Source organism: Ranitomeya imitator, chromosome 5 (assembly GCF_032444005.1).
Source record: "Ranitomeya imitator isolate aRanImi1 chromosome 5, aRanImi1.pri, whole genome shotgun sequence".
NCBI lineage: Eukaryota > Metazoa > Chordata > Amphibia > Anura > Dendrobatidae > Ranitomeya > Ranitomeya imitator.
In genome coordinates, this window is record NC_091286.1 from 175,403,519 (window position 1) to 175,427,224 (window position 23,706).

Sequence of the window (23,706 nt, forward strand, 5' to 3'; positions counted from 1 at the left end):
AGTTTGCCATCCACTTGAACTGTTGGGCACATGCTGCACCCACGTTTGTGCGTTTGAATACTAACTTTGCCTGCAGCAGAGCTGCAAGGAACTTATCCTGATTTCACCTTGTTTGCTGTGTTATGAACTTGCTCACGCTTTGCACCAGTGTTTGTTTGAATAATACAGACTTATCACTATATTTGGTTCTGCTGCTTTTTGTCTCTAGCCAAGAGATTCCTGTGTGTTCCACTATAATTGTTACAGTCATCTGGATCTGCATCTTCAGTGAAGACGCAGATACAGCAGAAGCAGGCACCTGTACCCAGAGGACCTGTACCCAGCAGAGCATCTCACCTATAATTCTATATTATTCTCCTGCCCTGCAGAGCATCTCACCTATAATTCTATATTATTCTCCTGATCTGCAGAGCATCTCACCTATAATTCTATATTATTCTCCTGCCCTGCAGAGCATCTCACCTATAATTCTATATTGTTCTCCTGATCTGCAGAGCATCTCACCTATAATTCTATATTATTATCCTGCCCTGCAGAGCATCTCACCTATAATTCTATATTATTCTCCTGCCCTGCAGAGCATCTCACCTATAATTCTATATTATTCTCCTGCCCTGCAGAGCATCTCATCTATAATTCTATATTGTTCTCCTGCCCTGCAGAGCATCTCACATATACCTGAATACTATCCCCCTGTCCTGCAGAGCATTTAGCCTATAGCTCTATGCTATTCTCTGTTCTGCAGAGCATCTCAACTATAACTCTCTACTGTTTTCCTGTGAGTATTCATGTCTGTGGGCACTTTTCACATATCATGTGAACCTTGCACCTGAAAAATCATAGATCTGAAACTTTGTGATGATGCAATTGGGAATTTTCCGTGTGGGGAATTTTCCGTGTGGGGAATTTTCCTGTGGGCATTTTTCCTGTGGGCAATTTTCCTGTGTGCAATTTTCCTGTGTGCAATTTTCTGGTCACCGTTTAATTAAACTGATAGGACTTGATTTGGAAAGACACACACCTGTCTATATAAGACCTCACAGCTCACAGTGCATGTCAGACCAAATGAGAATCATGATGTCAAAGGAACTGGCCAAGGAGCTCAGAGACAGAATTGTGGCAAGGCACAGATCTGGCCAAGGTTACAACAGAATTTCTGCAGTACCCAAGGTTCCTAAGAGCACAGTGGCCTCCATAATCCTAAAATGGAAGAAATTTGGGACCACGAGAAGTCTTCCTAGACCTGGCCGTTCAGCCAAACTGAGCACTCGTGTGAGAAGAGCCTAAGTGAGAGAGGTAAATAAGAACCCCAAGATCATTGTGGCTGAACTCGAGATGCAGTAGGGAGATGGGAGAAAGTTCCACAAAGTCAACTATCCCTGCAGCCCTCCACCAGTTGGGCCTTTGTGGCAGAGTGGCCTGACGGAAGCCTCTCCTTAGTGCAAGACATATGAAAGCCCACATAGAGTTTGCCAAAAATAACATGAAAGACTCTCAGACTATGAGAAATAAGATTCTCTGGTCTGATGAGACGAAGATAGACCTTTTTGGTGATAATTCTAAGCGGTATGTGTGGAGAAAACCAGGCACTGCTCATCACCTGCCCAAGAGTGAAACATGGTGGTGGCAGCATCATGCTATCGGGGTGTTTTTCAGCTGTAGGGACAGGATGACTGGTTGTCATTGAAGGAAATATGAATGTGGGCAAGTACAGAGATATTCTGCATGACAACCTCCTCCAGAGGGCTCTGGACCTCAGACTTTGTCTTGTTGGAAGGTGAACCTTCGGCCATGACCCTAAGCACACAGCTAAAATAACAAAGGAGTGGCTTCAGAACAACTCTGTCACCATTTTTGACTGGCCCAGCCAGAGCCCTGACCTAAACCCAATTGAGCATCTCTGAAAAGACCTGAAAATGGCTGTCCACCAACGTTAACCATCCAACCAGACGGAACTGGAGAGGATCTGCAAGGAAGAATGGCAGAGGATCCAGGTGTGAAAAACTTGTTGCATCATTCCCAAGAAGACTCATGGCTGTACTAGCTAGCTCAAAAGGGTGCTGCTACTTAATACTGATCAAAGGGTCTGAATACTTATGACCATGTGATATTTCAGTTTTTCTTTTTTAATAAATTTGCAAAAATTACCACATTTCTGTTTTTTTCAGTCAAGATGGGGTGCAGAGTGCACATTAATAAGAAAAAAAAATTACTTTTTTGAATTTACCAAATGGCTGCAATGAAAAAAAGAGTGAAAAATTGAAAGGGGTCTGAATATTTTCCATACCCACTGTATATATTCATTTATATAAAATGTTTGTTTTATTTTTTTCTGAAAGAAAGGGTTACTTTACAATTAAAAAAAAACCAAAATCTTTAATGCCCCACACTGCTCCAGTGGTCTCTGCCAGTTTCTGTTTACTTCCCTGCAGTTTATCACGTTGTCTACCCACATGACTTCTATAGTATATTAAGCTGACGGAATAGTACATCAGCTGGCAGTATCCCCTGCTTTGAGGTGGGCTCCGGCGGTGAGCCCACCTCAAAGCCACGACATCTCAGCTGTTTTCAACAGCTGACATGTGCCCGCAATGGGCGCGAGCGGAATCGAGACCTGCCCGCGGCCATTAACTAAATGCCACTGTCAAACTCTGACAGCGGCATTTAACAAGTGCTGCCGGCCGGTCATCTGTGTGTTGCAATCACAACCAGAGGTCTCCTGAAGACCTCTATGGTTGCTGATGACGGATTTCTATGAGCGCCACCCTGCGGATGGCGATCATAGCAATGCAGTAATTCAGCTACATAGAGGTGATCTGTGTATCACCTCTATGTAGCAGAGGCGATCGAGTAGTGGATGCTTCTAGCTCCCATGAAGGCTATTGAAGCATGCCAAAATTAAAAAAAAAATGTGTTTAAAAATATTACAAAAATAAAAAATATATAAAAGTTCAAATCACCCCCCTTTCGCCCCAATCAAAATAAAACAATTAAAAAAAAAATCAAACCTACACATATCGCCGCATTAAGAATCGCCCGATCTATCAATAAAAAGGATTAACCAGATCGTTAAACATCGAAACGAGAAAAAAAATCAAAACGCCAAAATTACATTTTTTTGGTCGCCGCAACATTGCATTAAAAACCATCCACAATCAGTGATGGTTTGGGGAGCCATGTCATCTGCTGGTGAAGATCCACTGTGTTTTATCAAGACCAAAGTCAGCATAGCTGTCTACCAGGAAATTTTACAGCACTTCATGCTTTCCTCTGCAGACAAGCTTTTTGGAGATGGAAATTTAATTCTCCAGTAGGACTTGGCACATGTCCACACTGCCAAAAGTATAAATACCTGGTTTAAAAACAACAGTATCACTGTGCTTGATTGGCCAGCAAGATCGCCTGACCTTATCCCCATAGAGAAAATATGGGGTATTGTCAAGAGGAAGATGAGACAGCAGACCTAACAATGCAAATGAGCTGAAGGCTGCTATGAAAGCAACCTGGGCTTCCATAACACCTCAGCAGTGCCATAAGCTGATCACCTCCATGCCATGCCACATTGATGCAGAAATTGATGCAAAAGGAGCCCCAACCAAGTATCGAGTGCATTTAGTGAGCATACATTTCAGTAGGCCAACATTTCGGATTTTAAAATCATTTTTAAAGCTGGTGTTATAAAGTATTCTAATTTACTGAGACAATGACTTTTGGGTTTTCATTGGCTTCAGCCATAATCATCAACATTAACAGAAATAAACACTTGAAATAGATCCCTCTGTAATGACTCTTTATAATATGAGTTTCACTTTTTGTGTTGAAGAACTAAAATATATTAACTTTTTTATGACATTCTAATTTTGTGAGATGTACCTGTAGCTGCTTATCCTGGATGCTCGGAGTGGGACATGCCACCATTATTGACAAGGTGGCTTCATTCTGAAAGGCGCTTTCTCTGATGACACATCCTCTTTAACGCTGATGCACCGCTGCTATTCCTCAACAAGGTGATTATTCATTCTAGATACACCAGGGTACTACTATTAACTACCTTTCACTGACCCTTATGTATATGGTATTACAGGTCATACTCAGAGAAAAATCAACTATTAGGCCATACTTGGTATCAAAGAGACTGTACCTGGTAAATCACTATTACTTTTGGACGTATGTTGGGCCTCTATGTAACTGCCTATCCATCACAGGCTGCTAACGTCACTATCATTCTCCCCAGCCCCCTGACACTACAGGGACAACATCCTCTTTCCCATAAGAGCCACTCATAAATCCTGGATTAAGGTAACAACTATACTTTTTACTACAGAAGCACTCGTAGACACATTGTCACGTGACTGACTCCCATTTGACAGACCTTATGCTACAACTTAGCCTCACAACGTAGTCTATTGGGGTATAATATTATAAGTCTAAACATACCCTTTATACTGTATATATTGCTTTTTATATGTGTTGTCTTGTAATTTTTGTATATTTTGTAACTAAAGATTTTGTATATACTGTTTTGTATTCACAGTGTGACTTTAGAGTAAGACCCGGGAGGGTCGAAACGTCAATCACATTGAGTCGCTTGTACAATTGTTTAATAAGTGCCTACTATTTGATCTGTCACATTTGATTGATTTCTGTTTTTCACTTGAATAAATTAGCAAGTTTAAAAAAATCCTTTTGTTTCTAAGATATTCCACACAGGGAGTGCGGTGGATTTCAATAATATTAACATCCTCTTTAAGAACATCTTAAGACATTCATGCTATGTGACCTGTTTCTTAGCACTTACCTGTTAGTATGAGAGTTGCAGTGCATGAACCAGCTGCGATTATTATCCACATACATGGCCCAGGCCTTATCATCTTTTCCCAGCATCATGTCCTTCACTACATTAATTCTGGCAACACCAAAAGCTGGATCAGGATGGTTGTCGTATCTGTCAACTTGTACCTCCCAGTAATGAACTCCTTTGGAGAATGCAGCTGTGCCCAAAACCACTCTGTCATCGTAACTGCTGCAAGACGCTGTCATGTTATCATTGGACAAAACGATATCCCGATGTGCAGTGTTCGAATCAAATGTGAAAAAGGCCACTGGAAGGAAACAGATCTGTGTATCATTAGCACTTCCAGAATAGCTCATATGTAATGAATTTAATGTGAATCTGTCAGTAGGATCAACCCTAAAAAGCATGCAGGTCATGGGAAGCTGAATAAAAGGATACCTTGACACCATGTTTTTCTTATATGTAAATGAACTGTTAAGATCTATGGGCTGGACACTGATCTGTATGGGAATCTGCTTCCACAGCTTGTTTTAAATAAAAGGGGGCATTACCCACGTGATGTGTAATGGCCGCTCTATGCTCTCCTGATCTCACTGCAGAGCTGTGTGTGATTATAACTGACACAGCTGCAGGTTCCTCTCAACTCCAGCTTCCATCTCACAGGCAAACCGGGTTGCTATAGTGTTGCAATACATGAAAAACAAATTGTTGCATGTCGTCATTTTCAGTTTTCTATGGAGCTGTTTGAGGACTTATTTTTTGTGCCCCTGAGCTGTTTTTATTTTTGCCATTTTGGGGTAGATAACATGTTTAGATCACTTCTTATTGCATTTTTTGCACTGTTGAGTGAAAAGGAGGGAAACTTGATTTTTTGTATATTATTTTTATATTTTTCATACTTACTTTTTGGTGTATTTTGCAGTCTGCTTGGGGGACTTGGACTTGTAATCAGCAGATTGTAGTATATACAGCAATACCTCAGTATTGCTGTATATAGTAGAGTCTCCTATGAACGCCAGCTAGGGGTTGGCTTTCATAGAAGTACCATCATGATAGGTACGGGAGTCTTCAGTAGACCCCTATGCCTAAAATGCAATCACAACATGTGTGTTGGGCATCTTTCATCAAACACACTTCTGTCTGCTCCTTACAAAAAAACTTCACATACTTCCTCTGCTTCCTCCCATGCATGGTGCCTACAGTGAAGCATGGTGATGGCAGTGTCCTTATGTGCTGCATGAGTGCTCCTGGTGTTGGGGAGCTACAGTTCATAGATTGTATTATGTATTCACAGAGATACTGTTCTATAGTGAATGAGAAAATTCTACCATTGCTCCATGTCTTTAGTAGATGGACATTTTATGTAAATGCATGGCACCTGCAGTAAAACATGGTGGTGGCAATGCCTGATGTGGGGCTCTATGAGTGCTGCTAGCGTTGGGGAGCTAAGTTTCTTTGTGGTGTTATGAATTCACAGATGTACTGCTCTATATTGAAAGAGACGATGCTATCATCATTCTGTGCCCTTGGCAGACAAGCACTTTACAATATGACAATGATCCAAAACACACATCTATAACATTTCTAAAGAAGAAAATGTCGAAGTGATTCAATGGCCAAGAGTGTTTCCTGGTCTTTACTCAACTGAAACACCTTTGGGGAATTCTGATGAGACAAGTTGAGCATCACTTTCCATCCAGTGTCAATGCTCGAAAAGAGGTTATTCTTGAAACACAATCTTTTCAAAATTTTAGAAATTGTTCTTGTATTCACTGAGATATTGATATCTTACTTTTAAACTGAGTGAACTAAGTTATACTGAGCATTGTATGCGTTCATGTACATTTTATCACCTTTGTTATCATAAAACCTAATTATTTCAAAATAACAATGGTTTATTATGTCGCCATATTGCTAGAGCCATAACTTTATTTTTTCGTAGTTGTGTGGGGGACTTATTTTTTGCATAACGGGGTTAAACTTACTTGGGTTTCATATGACAAGGTTGTATCTTAGCCTGAATCACAGTTACAAAAATGATTTGGGGAATTATTATTATTATTATTTATTGTTATAGCGCCATTTATTCCATGGCGCTTTACATGTCAGGAGGGGTATACATAATAAAAACAAGTACAATAATCTTAAACAATACAAGTCATATCTGGTACAGGAGGAATGAGGACCCTGCCCGCGAAGGCTCACAATCTACAAGGTATGGGTGAGGATACAGTAGGTGAGGATAGAGCGGTTTGGTCGATCGGTGGTTACTGCAGGTTGTAGGCTTGTCGGAAGAGGTAGGTCTTCAGGTTCTTTTTGAAGGTTTCGATGGTAGGCGAGAGTCTGATGTGTTGTCGTAGAGGGTTCCAGAGTAGGGGTGATACGCAAAATCTTGGAATCATTATGAATTTGAGATTCTCGCAGGCGTAGTCAAGACTCAGCCAGCAATATCATTGGTTAGGCTAGGGTCACACAATAGTATAAAATATCGCTACGATTTTCATCCAGAAAGTGCTACGTTTTTTTTCTCACTGGTCATCCATATGCAATCTATTGTTTTATTCAGCTAACCATTTTCACAAGCATTTCTATGTTACAGAATTGTAATTTTTCTGTAAAAATCAGATGCCACACTGTGGCTCTGTATGACATCCCATGTTGCAATTTTTTCACAGACAAATTCTGTCAGTGAAAAAAAGCACTCCCCATTGAATAACATTGGTTTGAGTGTTATCCTATAATAAATCAGATCACACTTTTTCGATTTATATGGTGGTGTGAATGAGCCCATAAATTGAGAGTTGGGAGTTGGAGCTGCCACACACATGGGATCGCTCACATGAGCATTGATTCTCTCATGTGATGTAAATGACACTCGGCTTAAACGCTAATCAGAGTTTGAGCTAAGTGTCAGCTTCGTGTGATCTGATTCTTTTGGATGAGTGAATCGTAGCACAGCAACATGTAGAACTCAATTTCTCCATTGTCTGAGTTTGCATAAATCAGACTGCACTCAGATGACATCCAAGTGCAGTGCAATGTTTTAAACTTGAATGGGTGTGGTGATCTGATGTGCAGTCTGTAGAAAAAAAAACAGATCTGTCCGAGTGCGAAACGATAATACATCAGACAGCACTCGTCTAAGTTATACGCTCATGTGAACGAGCCCTAACCCCTGATATCTCGGGATAGATTGCGACTACTGCAGCAATTCTTTTAAAGAGTAATCATCATTTTAATTTTTATATTAATACATCAATAGAACACAAAGGAAATAAGCAACTTTTTCAAGGTGTTGTATTACAAAGTATCCATACCTTCTGAATTTAGTCTGCCGTCACACTCGCAGAATTTGGTCAGTATTTTACATCAGTATTTGTAAGCCAAAACCAGGAGTGGGTGATAAATACAGAAGTGGTGCATATGTTTCTGTTATACTTTTTACTCTATTTGTTCCACTCCTGGTTTTGGCTTACAAATACTGATGTAAAATACTGACCAAATACTGATAGTGTGACGCCAGCCTTAATCAAATTTTTCCACATTACACCTACAAACTTAAATGTAATTTGTTGGGATTTTATATGATATACCAACACAAAGTAACATCTATTTGTGAAGTATAAAAGAAATGATACATTATTTTGCAATTATTTTAAAAATATAAATCTGAGAAGTGATGTGCATTGCTTTTCAGTCTCCTGTAGTCTGATACATCTAAATAAAATCTTGAGTGACCAATAGACTCCAAAAGGCATGTAATTAGTAAATTGAGTCCAACTGTGTGTAATCTATTCCCAGTATAACCACAACTGTACTATGAAGGTCTGAGAGGTTTGTTCGAAAATATTAGGAATCAAACAGTATCATCAAAACCAAGGAACCTACCAGATAAGTGAGAGATAAAGTTGTGGATAAGAGTAAATCAGGGTTCGGTTATAAAAAAAAAAAAAATAGCCCAAGCTCTGAACATCTCATGGAGCACTGTTCAGTCCATCAATCAAAAATGGTAGCAGTAAGGTACAATTGAAAACCTACCAAGACATGTCCGTCCATCTGAACTGACATTCCAAGCAGGAATAGCATTAATTTGACTAATTAGAGAAGCAGCCAAGAAGCCCACAGTCACTCTAAAGGAGCTGCAGATATCTACAGTTTAGGTGGGAGAACCTGTCCATGGGACAACTATTAGTCAAATACTCCACAAATCTGGCCTTTATGGAAGAGTGGCAAGAAGAAAGCCATTTTTGAAAGCAAGCCATAAGAAGTTCATTTTGCAGTTTGCAAAAAGTCATGTAGGGGATACAGCTACCACATGGAAGATGGTGCTTTGGTCAAATGAGACCAAAGTTGAGCTTTTGGGGGTAAATGAAAAACGCTATGTGTGGTGGAAAACTAAAACACCATTCCCACTGTCAAAAAGAGCATGACTGCTGTGGGGTTGCTTTTCTTCAGCAGGGACAGGGAAGCTGGTCAGTGTTCATGGAAAATGGATGGAGCTAAATACAGGGCAATCCTGGGGGAAAACCTGTTAGAGGCTGCAAAAGACATACTGACAGAGGTACAATGGAATGGTTTACATCAAAGCATATTCATGTGTTTGCATGGCCCAGCCAAAGTCCAGTTCAGCCAAAATCTAATTGAACAAATACTTGAAAATTGTTGTTCATAGACACTCTTCATCTAATCTCACTGACCTATAGCTAGTTTATAAAGAAATATGGGTAAAAATTTCAGCTTCTAGATTTGTAAAACTGGTAGAGACATACCCCAAAATACTTGCAGCAATAACTGCAGCAAAAGACGATCCTTAAGGGTATGTTTCCACAGTCAGAAACCGGCAGCGCTTTGGATGCAGCACATGTCTGCTCCATCCAAAGCACTGCCGAGTTTTGAACGCAGGTGATACCGCATGTGTTCACTGAACTGTGTGGAATCACCGTGCCCAATACATTGGATGGGAAATTTATCTTGCAGAGATTGAGCGTCTCCGAAAGATAAATTGACATGCTGCGGTCTGCAGATGAGTCGCCCACCAAGGCCGTGGGATACTCGGTACCGTCCGGTAGTCACAGGGGTAGTCACAGGGGGATGTCACGGTAGCGGTGACCCAGTCCATGGCCCTGGGCACCCATGTAAAAGGGAAATTGAATAAAGTTTATGTTCGTGACGCCACCTGTGGTATTCGGTCAGTGGCGACCGACGCTGCTTAAAGGGGTCTTCTGGGGTTATGCTATGGCAGCTAGATGGTATAACTTCCCACAGGTGAAGTATATCCCCAAGGCTCCCGGTGTGTAGATGGAAGATGGTGAATAGCACAGTAAAGAATGAGGACACAGATTTGCAGTCTCTTTACCTGGTTTTCTGAAGACTTCAGGCAGCCACAGTCCAGGGTACCAGATCACAGGACAGGCAGAGTCCGGCCGGCTTGGAAGTGAATCCAGAGTTCCCTTTTACCAGGTGGAGATGAAAGCCTTCCTCTAGCAAGGTGGTGTTGTAGTCCCTTACTGCCTATGGCTTCTGATAAGGGCCTCACAGTTCTTCTCTGTTAGGATAGGATAGGACACAAACCCGTATGACAGGTAACTCGAGCCTTTTTACAGGATCTCTATCATGACCCGGGCTCTATGTGTCACTGTGCCTCGTTCATTCGCAGCTGTCCTCCCCTGATGTCACTCTCCTGTGCTTCGCTCCCCTGCACGCTCACTGAATTATGTTCTTTCCTTCTGTATGTCTCTTTCTCCAGGGGTTGTAGTACTTCAGACTATAGGGCACATTCAGATCTCCTGACACTCTTTGTCAGTCTGCACTCTTCTCTGTAACTCACTTTCTGACCGTGTCGAAAGCATCACCAAACCAGGGATTCAAGCTTCAGGAGGCTAATTTGCATATTCCAGGTGCCTTCTGGGAGAAGCGAAGTCTCCCTAAGCTAGAAGATCGTTGGGTACAGCCGGGACCAGCTGCTTCGAAAGCATCACCAAACCAGGGATTCAAGCTTCAGGAGGCTAATTTGCATATTACAGGTGCCTTCTGGGAGAAGCGAAGTCTCCCTAAGCTAGAAGATCGTTGGGTACAGCCGGGACCAGCTGCTTCGAAAGCATCACCAAATTTTTGCCTGTAGGACATTATTGCAAGAGAGCTTGGCTGAGTAGATTACACAAGAAGGAAAACACACAGCAAGTCAGCAGGATCTAGGAGCAACATGGCAGATGTGACAACCTACATGGTGAGCTGCAGCATGTGCTACATGTTCACAGATCGACCAGAAGAAGAATCCAATTTCACCTGTCAGAAGTGTAGACTAGTGGCCCTTTTAGAAGAAAAGGTGCGGGGTCTGGAAGAAAGAATAGCAACTTTGAAACTCATCAAAGAGAATGAAGACTTTCTAGACAGAACAGAAGCATCTCTACTGGTCACAGAAGGTGCAAAAAGTGTCAGAGAACCTCCAAAAGCAGATGAGTGGAAGCATGTGACCAAAAGAAGCAAGAAGACCATGGAGAAATCACCAACCACACAACTGAAGAACCGATATCAAATCTTTGTAGAGGATGAAGATGGCACACCTAAGAATGAAGCAATACCAGCAAGCAAAAAAGAAAAGGGCACACAGCAACAAGTGACAGCAAAAAGTACAGCCAAGAAGCAACGAAGAGTGGTGGTGGTGGGAGACTCACTACTGAGAGGCACCGAAGCAGCCATCTGCAGACCGGACATAACTGCAAGAGAAGTATGCTGCCTTCCAGGTGCGATGATCAAGGATGTGACCGATAGGATACCAAAGCTCTTCAGCTCCAAGGACGTCCACCCATTTCTTCTGATACATGTTGGCACCAATGACACGGCAAGGAAGGACCTACCGACAATCTGCAAGGACTTTGAAGAGTTGGGGAAGAAAGTAAAGGAACTGGATGCACAGGTAGTTTTTTCTTCTATCCTTCCAGTAGACGGGCATGGCACCAGGAGATGGAACAGGATCCTTGATGCAAACAACTGGCTAAGACGATGGTGCAGACAACAAGGATTTGGATTCCTGGACCACGGTGTGAATTACTGGTATGATGGACTCCTCGCCAGAGACGGACTACACCTCAACAAACCTGGGAAACACACATTCGCCAGAAGACTCGCTACACTCATCAGGAGGGCGTTAAACTAGAAGAAGAGGGGATGGGAAGAAAAACATTAGACTCGAACAAAGACGACCCAGGAAAACATACTCAGAAGGGAGGTAAGAACATTTCTAAAACAATCCACAGCGAGGAGATTGGAACAAAACAAAATCCTCTAAACTGCATGCTCGCAAACGCCAGAAGCCTGACAAACAAGATGGAAGAACTAGAAGCAGAAATATCTACAGGTAACTTTGACATAGTGGGAATAACCGAGACGTGGTTAGATGAAAGCTATGACTGGGCAGTTAACTTACAGGGTTACAGTCTGTTTAGGAAGGATCGTAAAAATCGGAGAGGAGGAGGGGTTTGTCTCTATGTAAAGCCTTGTCTAAAGTCCACTTTAAGGGAGGATATTAGCGAAGGGAATGAGGATGTCGAGTCCATATGGGTTGAAATTCATGGAGGGAAAAATGGTAACAAAATTCTCATTGGGGTCTGTTACAAACCCCCAAATATAACAGAAAGCATGGAAAGTCTACTTCTAAAGCAGATAGATGAAGCTGCAACCCATAATGAGGTCCTGGTTATGGGGGACTTTAACTACCCGGATATTAACTGGGAAACAGAAACCTGTGAAACCCATAAAGGCAACAGGTTTCTGCTAATAACCAAGAAAAATTATCTTTCACAATTGGTGCAGAATCCAACCAGAGGAGCAGCACTTTTAGACCTAATACTATCTAATAGACCTGACAGAATAACAAATCTGCAGGTGGTTGGGCATTTAGGAAATAGCGACCACAATATTGTGCAGTTTCACCTGTCTTTCACTAGGGGGACTTGTCAGGGAGTCACAAAAACATTGAACTTTAGGAAGGCAAAGTTTGAACAGCTTAGAGATGCCCTTAATCTGGTAGACTGGGACAATATCCTAAGAAATGAGAATACAGATAATAAATGGGAAATGTTTAAGAACATCCTAAATAGGCAGTGTAAGCGGTTTATACCTTGTGGGAATAAAAGGACTAGAAATAGGAAAAACCCAATGTGGCTAAACAAAGAAGTAAGACAGGCAATTAACAGTAAAAAGAAAGCATTTGCACTACTAAAGCAGGATGGCACCATTGAAGCTCTAAAAAACTATAGGGAGAAAAATACTTTATCTAAAAAACTAATTAAAGCTGCCAAAAAGGAAACAGAGAAGCACATTGCTAAGGAGAGTAAAACTAATCCCAAACTGTTCTTCAACTATATCAATAGTAAAAGAATAAAAACTGAAAATGTAGGCCCCTTAAAAAATAGTGAGGAAAGAATGGTTGTAGATGACGAGGAAAAAGCTAACATATTAAACACCTTCTTCTCCACGGTATTCACGGTGGAAAATGAAATGCTAGGTGAAATCCCAAGAAACAATGAAAACCCTATATTAAGGGTCACCAATCTAACCCAAGAAGAGGTGCGAAACCGGCTAAATAAGATTAAAATAGATAAATCTCCGGGTCCGGATGGCATACACCCACGAGTACTAAGAGAACTAAGTAATGTAATAGATAAACCATTATTTCTTATTTTTAGTGACTCTATAGCGACAGGGTCTGTTCCGCAGGACTGGCGCATAGCAAATGTGGTGCCAATATTCAAAAAGGGCTCTAAAAGTGAACCTGGAAATTATAGGCCAGTAAGTCTAACCTCTATTGTTGGTAAAATATTTGAAGGGTTTCTGAGGGATGTTATTCTGGATTATCTCAATGAGAATAACTGTTTAACTCCATATCAGCATGGGTTTATGAGAAATCGCTCCTGTCAAACCAATCTAATCAGTTTTTATGAAGAGGTAAGCTATAGGCTGGACCACGGTGAGTCATTGGACGTGGTATATCTCGATTTTTCCAAAGCGTTTGATACCGTGCCGCACAAGAGGTTGGTACACAAAATGAGAATGCTTGGTCTGGGGGAAAATGTGTGTAAATGGGTTAGTAACTGGCTTAGTGATAGAAAGCAGAGGGTGGTTATAAATGGTATAGTCTCTAACTGGGTCGCTGTGACCAGTGGGGTACCGCAGGGGTCAGTATTGGGACCTGTTCTCTTCAACATATTCATTAATGATCTGGTAGAAGGTTTACACAGTAAAATATCGATATTTGCAGATGATACAAAACTATGTAAAGCAGTTAATACAAGAGAAGATAGTATTCTGCTACAGATGGATCTGGATAAGTTGGAAACTTGGGCTGAAAGGTGGCAGATGAGGTTTAACAATGATAAATGTAAGGTTATACACATGGGAAGAGGGAATCAATATCACCATTACACACTGAACGGGAAACCACTGGGTAAATCTGACAGGGAGAAGGACTTGGGGATCCTAGTTAATGATAAACTTACTTGGAGCAGCCAGTGCCAGGCAGCAGCTGCCAAGGCAAACAGGATCATGGGGTGCATTAAAAGAGGTCTGGATACACATGATGAGAGCATTATACTGCCTCTGTACAAATCCCTAGTTAGACCGCACATGGAGTACTGTGTCCAGTTTTGGGCACCGGTGCTCAGGAAGGATATAATGGAACTAGAGAGAGTACAAAGGAGGGCAACAAAATTAATAAAGGGGATGGGAGAACTACAATACCCAGATAGATTAGCGAAATTAGGATTATTTAGTCTAGAAAAAAGACGACTAAGGGGCGATCTAATAACCATGTATAAGTATATAAGGGGACAATACAAATATCTCGCTGAGGATCTGTTTATACCAAGGAAGGTGACGGGCACAAGGGGGCATTCTTTGCGTCTGGAGGAGAGAAGGTTTTTCCACCAACATAGAAGAGGATTCTTTACTGTTAGGGCAGTGAGAATCTGGAATTGCTTGCCTGAGGAGGTGGTGATGGCGAACTCAGTCGAGGGGTTCAAGAGAGGCCTGGATGTCTTCCTGGAGCAGAACAATATTGTATCATACAATTATTAGGTTCTGTAGAAGGACGTAGATCTGGGTATTTATTATGATGGAATATAGGCTGAACTGGATGGACAAATGTCTTTTTTCGGCCTTACTAACTATGTTACTATGTTACTATGTTACTATGTCCCTACAAATCAGAATTTATATAGGGGAGCCACCCATAAACAGGGTGTGGGCTCCCCCTTCTGGCCTGGAGGGTGAACATGTGTGCATTGTGATACCTTCAGGTATATTACCTGAAGGATATCTACTATATAAAGCTGAATGTGTGTGTGTGTGTGTGTATGTGTGTGTGTATGTCCGGGATTGGCATCTGCACCGTCGCAGCTACAGCCACAAAATTTTGCACAGTCACACATCTGGACCCCGAGAGCGTCATAGGCTATATTGTGAAGCGAAATTTTAACACCGCGCGTTCCAATTCACCAAACAATTTTGCCCCTATCTACATAATGGGGAAAAAAGTGAAAGGAAAAGTGTTGGAGGCGTCGCAGCTACAGCAACAAAATTTTGCACAGTCACACGTCTGGACCCTGAGAGCGTCATAGGCTATGTTGTGAGGTGAAATTTTAACCCCGCGCTTTCCAATTCACCAAACAATTTTGCCCCTATCTACATAATGGGGAAAAAAGTGAAAGGAATAGTGTTGGAGGCGTCGCAGCTACAGAAACAAAATTTTGCACAGTCACACGTCTGAACCCTCAGAGCGTCATAGGCTACGTTGTGAGGTGAAATTTTAACCCCGCGCTTTCCAATTCACCAAACAATTTTGCCCCTATCTACATAATGGGGAAAAAGTGAAAGGAAAAATGTTGGAGGCGTCGCAGCTACAGCCACAAAATTTTGCACAGTCACACGTCTGGACCCTGAGAGCGTCATAGGCTATGTTGTGAGGTAAAATTTTAACTCCGCGCTTTCCAATTCACCAAACTATTTTTCCCCTATCTACATAATGGGGAAAAGTGAAAGGAAAAGTGTTGGAGGCAAATTGACAGCTGCCAGATGTGAACAAGGGGGACTTAAAGAGTGAGAGCGATGGCGCCAAAGAGTATATACCGTACAGTTGCTAAGGTGGGACCCCGACATGAGACACTCACCACATACGGGGATATGAACACACACACAAAATGCGCCACACACTACCACGTGCTTGACCACATATACCACCCTCAGCACACATTTCACCACACATACACCAACCTCGCCACATAAAAGTCGAAACACAAAAGTCGCCGCTCAAAACTCGCCACGCGCAAAACTCGCCACATGCAAAAAATAGGCTCACGCAAAACTCGCCACAAGTGCAAAACTCACCTCATGAAAAACTCGCCACACGCAAAACTTGCACATGTGGAAAAATTGCCACATGCACAAAATTTGCAACACATGCAAAAGTTGCCTCACACAAAACTTGCACATACTCAAAAGGCACCAGACATAAAACTCACCATGCGCAAAACTCGCCATGCGCAAAACTTGCTTCACACAACTTGCTACACTAACCTGTCACATGCAACTCGACAATCAAAAAGTTGCTACACGCATGTTGCCACACAAAACTCATCTCACAAAAGTCGCTACATGCATGTCGCCACACACAACTCAACACACACAACTAGACAAACGAAACTCGCCCTAAAACACACACAAGTCTGGTATTAGCCTTCAAAAATAAAAATCTGATTAATAAGCAGACAAACTACAAGAGCAACAAATGTACCATATAGGAAATACGGCAGCTGTCAGTCACATGACCTGTCAATTATGTGTATGTGTGAGCTAATATATACTGCCAGGGGGAGGGTTTCCTGTTGGCTGGGGATTTATCAGGCTGCCAATTTATCTTACAAATACTGAGGTAAAAATACTGAGCAAATAACGTGTTAACGAGGTCTAATACAGGAGATCACACAGGTATATACTATATACAGGGGAGATGACACACAGATATATACTATATACAGGAGAGATGACACACAGGTATATACTATATAAAGGAGGAGATGACATACAGGTACATACTATATACATGAGGAGATGACACACAGGTATATACTATATACAGGAGCAGATTACCTACAGGTATATACTATATACAGGAGGAGATGACATACAGGTATATGCTATATATAGAAGATGACATACAGGTATATACTATATACAAGAGGAGATGACACACACATATATACTATATACAGGGGAGATGACACAGGTATATACTATATACAGGAGGAGATGACATACAGGTATATACTATATATAGAAGGAGATGACATACAGGTATATACTATATATAGGAGGAGATGACATACAGGTATATACTATATATAGGAGGAGATGACATACAGGTATATACTATATACAGGAGATGACATACAAGTGTATACTATATATAAGGGAGATGACAAACATGTATATACTGAGGTGAAAATGAGAGGTGTGAGGTGAAAATGAAAAGGTGTGAGTGCAAAATGAGAGGAGTGAGGGAAAATAGTGTAGTGATCGGAAAATGACAGATGTGAGGTCGAAATGACAAGTGTTAGGCGGGAATGAGAGGAGTGAGGGAGAAAATGAGAGGTGTGAGGGAGAAAATGAGAGATGTGAGGGGGAAAATTAAAGATGTGATTGGGAAAATGAGAGGCGTGATGGGAAAATAAGAGAAGTGACGTGCTATAACTAACCACAGATATTTACTATGCCCAGGCAACGCCGGGCTCTTCAGCTAGTATCTCTATATATCCTTCATCGCTTCCAAGCGTAACATCACTCTCCCTGTGAGGAAAGCAATGTCACTGTGACGACCAGGACCCTGGGGCATCACACATGTCCGTCTCTGCAGGAAAGTCGGTGTAACATCTGGCTGTTGCGGGTTTGATGCTGCAGATGAACGCAGAGTCCAACCCGCAGCGTTTACTCACCGTGGAAACATACCCTCAAAGTTTTAAAACACGTTGAAATCAAATGCACATAACAATTTTCAGATTTATATTTTAAAATAATTAGCAAACCATGTATCATTTCATTTTCACTTCATGAATACAAGCTACTTTATGTTGGTTTATCACATAATTCACAATAAAAACATTTACTTTTGCAGGTGTAACATTACAAAATGTAGAAAAGTTCATTGTGTATAAATAATTTTTCAAAGGCACTGTACATATTGTCAAAGTAATGTGCTTCTTTCATATCCTGGATTGATTTTTCTTTCTCAATTCATGGATAAAATGTAAAATCTGACATATTTTCACATTATTGAGATAAAAGATGGCAGATGGTATCTTTAAAATTCTATGGAAAGAGCACTGCAAGTTCTCCCGAAACAGTTACAGGTCTCCATAGAACTTTATGAGTACCAATTGTGCTCTCCTATCACAGTAATGGGAAAATTTGTCTTCACTGAATACAGATTTTACCCGTTAAAGAAGCAGATTTCTATAATAAGAAGCAGTGCACATTTTCTTTTTCTTCATGTGATTTATGGAAAATAAATAGTACTGCAGGAATTAAGTACAGTCATTGATAGACCATTATTTTTAATCTTTAAAGACTCCATAATAACAGGGTCTGTGCCACAGGACTGGCGTATAGCAAATGTGGTGCCAATATTCAAAAAGGGAACAAAAACTGAACTCGGAAATTATAGGCCAGTAAGGTTAACCTCTACTGTGGGTAAAATCCTGGAGGGCATTCTAAGGGACGCTATACTGGAGTATCTGAAGAGGAATAACCTCATGACCCAGTATCAGCACGGGTTTACTAGGGACTGTTCATGTCAGACTAATCTGATCAGCTTCTATGAAGAGGTTCCGGATTGGACCAAGGGAACCCAGTAGATGTAGTGTATATGGACTTTTCAAAAGCTTTTGATACGGTGCCACACAAAAGGTTGATACATAAAATGAGAATAATGGGGATAGGGGGAAATATGTGTAAGTGGGTTGAGAGCTGGCTCAGGGATAGGAAACAAAGGGTGGTTATTAATGGAACACACTCGGACTGGGTAGCGGTTAGCAGTGGGGTACCACAGGGGTCAGTATTGGGCCCTCTTCTTTTTAACATATTTATTAATGATCTTGTAGGGGGCATTCAGAGTAAAATTTCAATATTTGCAGATGACACTAAACTCTGCAGGGTAATCAATACAGAGGAGGACAATTTTATATTACAGGATGATTTATGTAAACTAGAAGCTTGGGCTGATAAATGGCAAATGAGCTTTAATGGGGATAAATGTAAGGTCATGCACTTGGGTAGAAGTAATAAGATGTATAATTATGTGCTTAATTCTAAAACTCTGGGCAAAACCGTCAATGAAAAAGACCTGGGTGTATGGGTGGATGACAAACTCATATTCAGGGGCCAGTGTCAGGCAGCTGCTACAAAGGCAAATAAAATAATGGGATGCATTAAAAGAGGCATAGATGCTCATGAGGAGAATATAATTTTACCTCTATACAAGTCACTAGTTCGACCACACTTAGAATACTGTGCACAGTTCTGGTCTCCGGTGTATAAGAAAGACATAGCTGAACTGGAGCAGGTGCAGAGAAGAGCGACCAAGGTTATTAGAGGACTGGGGGGTCTGCAATACCAAGATAGGTTATTACACTTGGGGCTATTTAGTTTGGAAAAACGAAGACTAAGGGGTGATCTTATTTTAATGTATAAATATATGAGGGGACAGTACAAAGACCTTTCTGATGATCTTTTTAATCATAGACCTGAAACAGGGACAAGGGGGCATCCTCTGCGTTTGGAGGAAAAAAGGTTTAAGCATAATAACAGACGCGGATTCTTTACTGTAAGAGCAGTGAGACTATGGAACTCTCTGCCGTATGATGTTGTAATGAGTGATTCATTACTTAAATTTAAGAGGGGACTGGATACCTTTCTGGAAAAGTATAATGTTAAAGGGTATACAGGTCCTTCTCAAAAAATTAGCATATAGTGTTAAATTTCATTATTTACCATAATGTAATGATTACAATTAAACTTTCATATATTATAGATTCATTATCCACCAACTGAAATTTGTCAGGTCTTTTATTGTTTTAATACTGATGATTTTGGCATACAACTCCTGATAACCCAAAAAACCTGTCTCAATAAATTAGCATATCAAGAAAAGGTTCTCTAAACGACCTATTACCCTAATCTTCTGAATCAACTAATTAACTATAAACACATGCAAAAGATACCTGAGGCTTTTATAAACTCCCTGCCTGGTTCATTACTCAAAACCCCCATCATGGGTAAGACTAGTGACCTGACAGATGTCAAGAAGGCCATCATTGACACCCTCAAGCAAGAGGGTAAGACCCAGAAAGAAATTTCTCAACAAATAGGCTGTTCCCAGAGTGCTGTATCAAGGCACCTCAATGGTAAGTCTGTTGGAAGGAAACAATGTGGCAGAAAACGCTGTACAACGAGAAGAGGAGACCGGACCCTGAGGAAGATTGTGGAGAAGGACCGATTCCAGACCTTGGGGAACCTGAGGAAGCAGTGGACTGAGTCTGGTGTGGAAACATCCAGAGCCACCGTGCACAGGCGTGTGCAGGAAATGGGCTACAGGTGCCGCATTCCCCAGGTAAAGCCACTTTTGAACCATAAACAGCGGCAGAGGCGCCTGACCTGGGCTACAGAGAAGCAGCACTGGACTGTTGCTAAGTGGTCCCAAGTACTTTTTTCTGATGAAAGCAAATTTTGCATGTCATTCGGAAATCAAGGTGCCAGAGTCTGGAGGAAGACTGGGGAGAAGGAAATGCCAAAATGCCTGAAGTCCAGTGTCAAGTACCCACAGTCAGTGATGGTGTGGGGTGCCATGTCAGCTGCTGGTGTTGGTCCACTGTGTTTCATCAAGGGCAGGGTCAATGCAGCTAGCTATCAGGAGATTTTGGAGCACTTCATGCTTCCATCGGCTGAAATGCTTTATGGAGATGAAGATTTCATTTTTCATCACGACCTGGCACCTGCTCACAGTGCCAAAACCACTGGTAAATGGTTTACTGACCATGGTATTACTGTGCTCAATTGGCCTGCCAACTCTCCTGACGTGAACCCCATAGAGAATCTGTGGGATATTGTGAAGAGAAAGTTGAGAGACGCAAGACCCAACACTCTGGATGAGCTTAAGGCCGCTATTGAAGCATCCTGGGCCTCCATAACATCTCAGCAGTGTCACAGGCTGATTGCCTCCATGCCACGCCGCATTGAAGCAGTCATTTTTGCCAAAGGATTCCCGACCAAGTATTGAGTGCATAACTGAACATTATTATTTGTTGTTTTTTTTGTTTGTTATTAAAAAACACTTTTATTTGATTGGATGGGTGAAATATGCTAATTTATTGAGACAGGTTTTTTGGGTTATCAGGAGTTGTATGCCAAAATCATCAGTATTAAAACAATAAAAGACCTGACAAATTTCAGTTGGTGGATAATGAATCTATAATATATGAAAGTTTAATTGTAATCATTACATTATGGTAAATAATGAAATTTAACACTATATGCTAATTTTTTGAGAAGGACCTGTATACACTAGATTCCTTGATAGGGCGTTGATCCAGGGAACTAGTCTGATTGCCGTATGTGGAGTCGGGAAGGAATTTTTTTCCCCAATGTGGAGCTTACTCTTTGCCACATGGTTTTTTTTTGCCTTCCTCTGGATCAACATGTTAGGGCATGTTAGGTTAGGCTATGGGTTGAACTAGATGGACATATAGTCTTCCTTCAACCTTAATAACTATGTAACTATGTAAATGAAATGATAGTTACTCTTTAAAGTTGAGCCTCTCTTTTAGGATGATCTTTGATTTGTTCTGTAGCTGCAATCCATGCTGAGATATGGAGAAGATATGAAGATTAATAACCAGAATGTATTTCATACCTATTTACTGAGTAAGCACCCTGCAAGGATGTGAAGCGATGGACGGGGGACCACCACAGTGCAGGAAGACTACTGTACACAAGATGAGGTGCAAACAACAAAGGGTAGATTTATTGGAATACAAGGAATGAAGTGGATGAGGAAGATGCAAACAGGGGTATGCAATGGCAAAAGATAATTTACAAGAGTTATATTCTTTAGCTTGTCCATAAAATAGCACGGTGCTCCAACCGTTATAGACTCAATATATGTCACACAAGTAAATGCAAACAAGAAACAAAGAATGATGCTACTCTACGTATAACCTACCTGGCCTTTACTAAGCAAGCCTCACGGCTGCCGTGTTCTGACTATTGAAGCCTACACTAGGCCCTGACATGTGCACAAAGCAGGAACAAACTCACGGTGATGTTGGGGACTCAGATCCAGTCCCGGGGGCCCCCAGAAGTCTAGTACGGTGGTGCGCTTGGCTTTCTGTCTGCTCCATGAAACGTGGTCTTCTCCTTGCTTCTGGGTCCTGGAGGTGTTCCTGGAAACTGTAAATCCCTTTCTCGGTATCTTCGTGGCTCCTCAAACTAACACAGGACAGCCACCCTTGCTGCACCCGGAAAAGTCTGTCAAATCTCACAAGTCCACTCCGTTACAGGCTGAGGGTCCTCTCTTGCAGCCATATCAGGGCACAGTTCTCCTCTCTTGCAGCTATCAGCACAAAGTTCTCTCTGCAGCAGCCTCAGCTCACACACACACAGTTCAGGCTCCACCCCTTCCATCTGCACAGTCCAGTCCATTCATACAGTATATTGCAAGGGAGAAGCAGAACATTCTATCACGCCAGACAAGGGGGTGCAGTCTGTTAAAGTAACAGTACCACCCTCCTACATGCCTCCCTTCCTAATGATGGTCATCCTTGGCCATCACAGCATCAAGGTAAAAGTGTAATGAAGGAACGTGCAATGCAGAAACCGCACCTACAGAAGAGGCAACAAAGTTGTAAAAACAGACAGAGCACACTGTTCTACATATCGGACTGGTGGAACCCCTGCATTAGATCTCTGGGATCTCCGAAGCTCTTGCCTGCCAGACAAGGCTTGACTATCTTCCAGAGGAACACTTGCTGCAGGAGTCATCGTGGGCTCTTGTCTGGTCTCATCCTCGCGTGGCGGTACTGGTACAACCATGGGATTACCGTCTGTGTGCGGCTGAGGACCCCCTACGGCAGGGGTGTCAAACTGCATTCTTTGAGGGCCTCAGACCATGCATGTTTTCAAGATTTCCTTTGCATTACACAAGGTGCTGGAATCATTCTGTGCAGGTGATTAAATTATCACCTGTGCAATACAAGGAAATCCTGAGGCCCCCGAGGAATGCAATTTGACACCCCTGCCCTACGGTGTCAGGGATGGTCCACCACTCGTCATCTATTTCACCATCAGGCATGACAGATTCAGGAAATGGAGTAGCGCCTTTAGGCGGCAATGGTGTAGAACAGATCCCAGACCGTCAGGGCCGCAGCATATACCTGTGAAGTTCTCTAGGGGCGGACACCCCACTCTCAATCTGCACCTTGTAGACAGGGCCATTAATACGTTAAGACAGGGCATAAACTCGCTCAATTACTCTGTAAGGCTGTACTTCCCATCTCCCACTTAGTTTTCCCTTGGGGCGTTTCTCTGACTAATACTCGGTCTCTGGGTTGGAGCGGTAACTCTTGAGTTGGTTTGCAGCCCGTATGTTCTTTTTCTTGCAGCTGCTGACCCGTCAACTGCCGTATCATTTGTAATCGTTGCTGATGCTCTTTCACCCATGAGGTGACTGTTCGCTCCATCAGCTCCTCTAGCTGTTCCAAATTCAGCTCAATGATCTCTCATCCAGCTCTTCCAAACAGCACTAGATAGGGGTATAACCCATGGTGGAGTTGACCCGATTGTTGTAGGGCCAGACCATTTCTGGCAGG

At 41.9% G+C, this 23,706-nt stretch overlaps 1 protein-coding gene across 2 annotated transcripts in view; it reads right to left on the reverse strand.

Moving 5' to 3' along the window:
- TRIM67 (tripartite motif containing 67) overlaps positions 1-23,706 on the reverse strand; it is a 483,887-nt gene that overhangs the window by 72,953 nt on the left and 387,228 nt on the right. For both annotated transcript variants that reach the window (XM_069769348.1, XM_069769347.1), the window contains exon 8: positions 4,799-5,102. In XM_069769348.1, the coding sequence (XP_069625449.1) occupies positions 4,799-5,102 (304 nt within the window). The remainder of the gene's footprint in view (positions 1-4,798; positions 5,103-23,706) is intronic.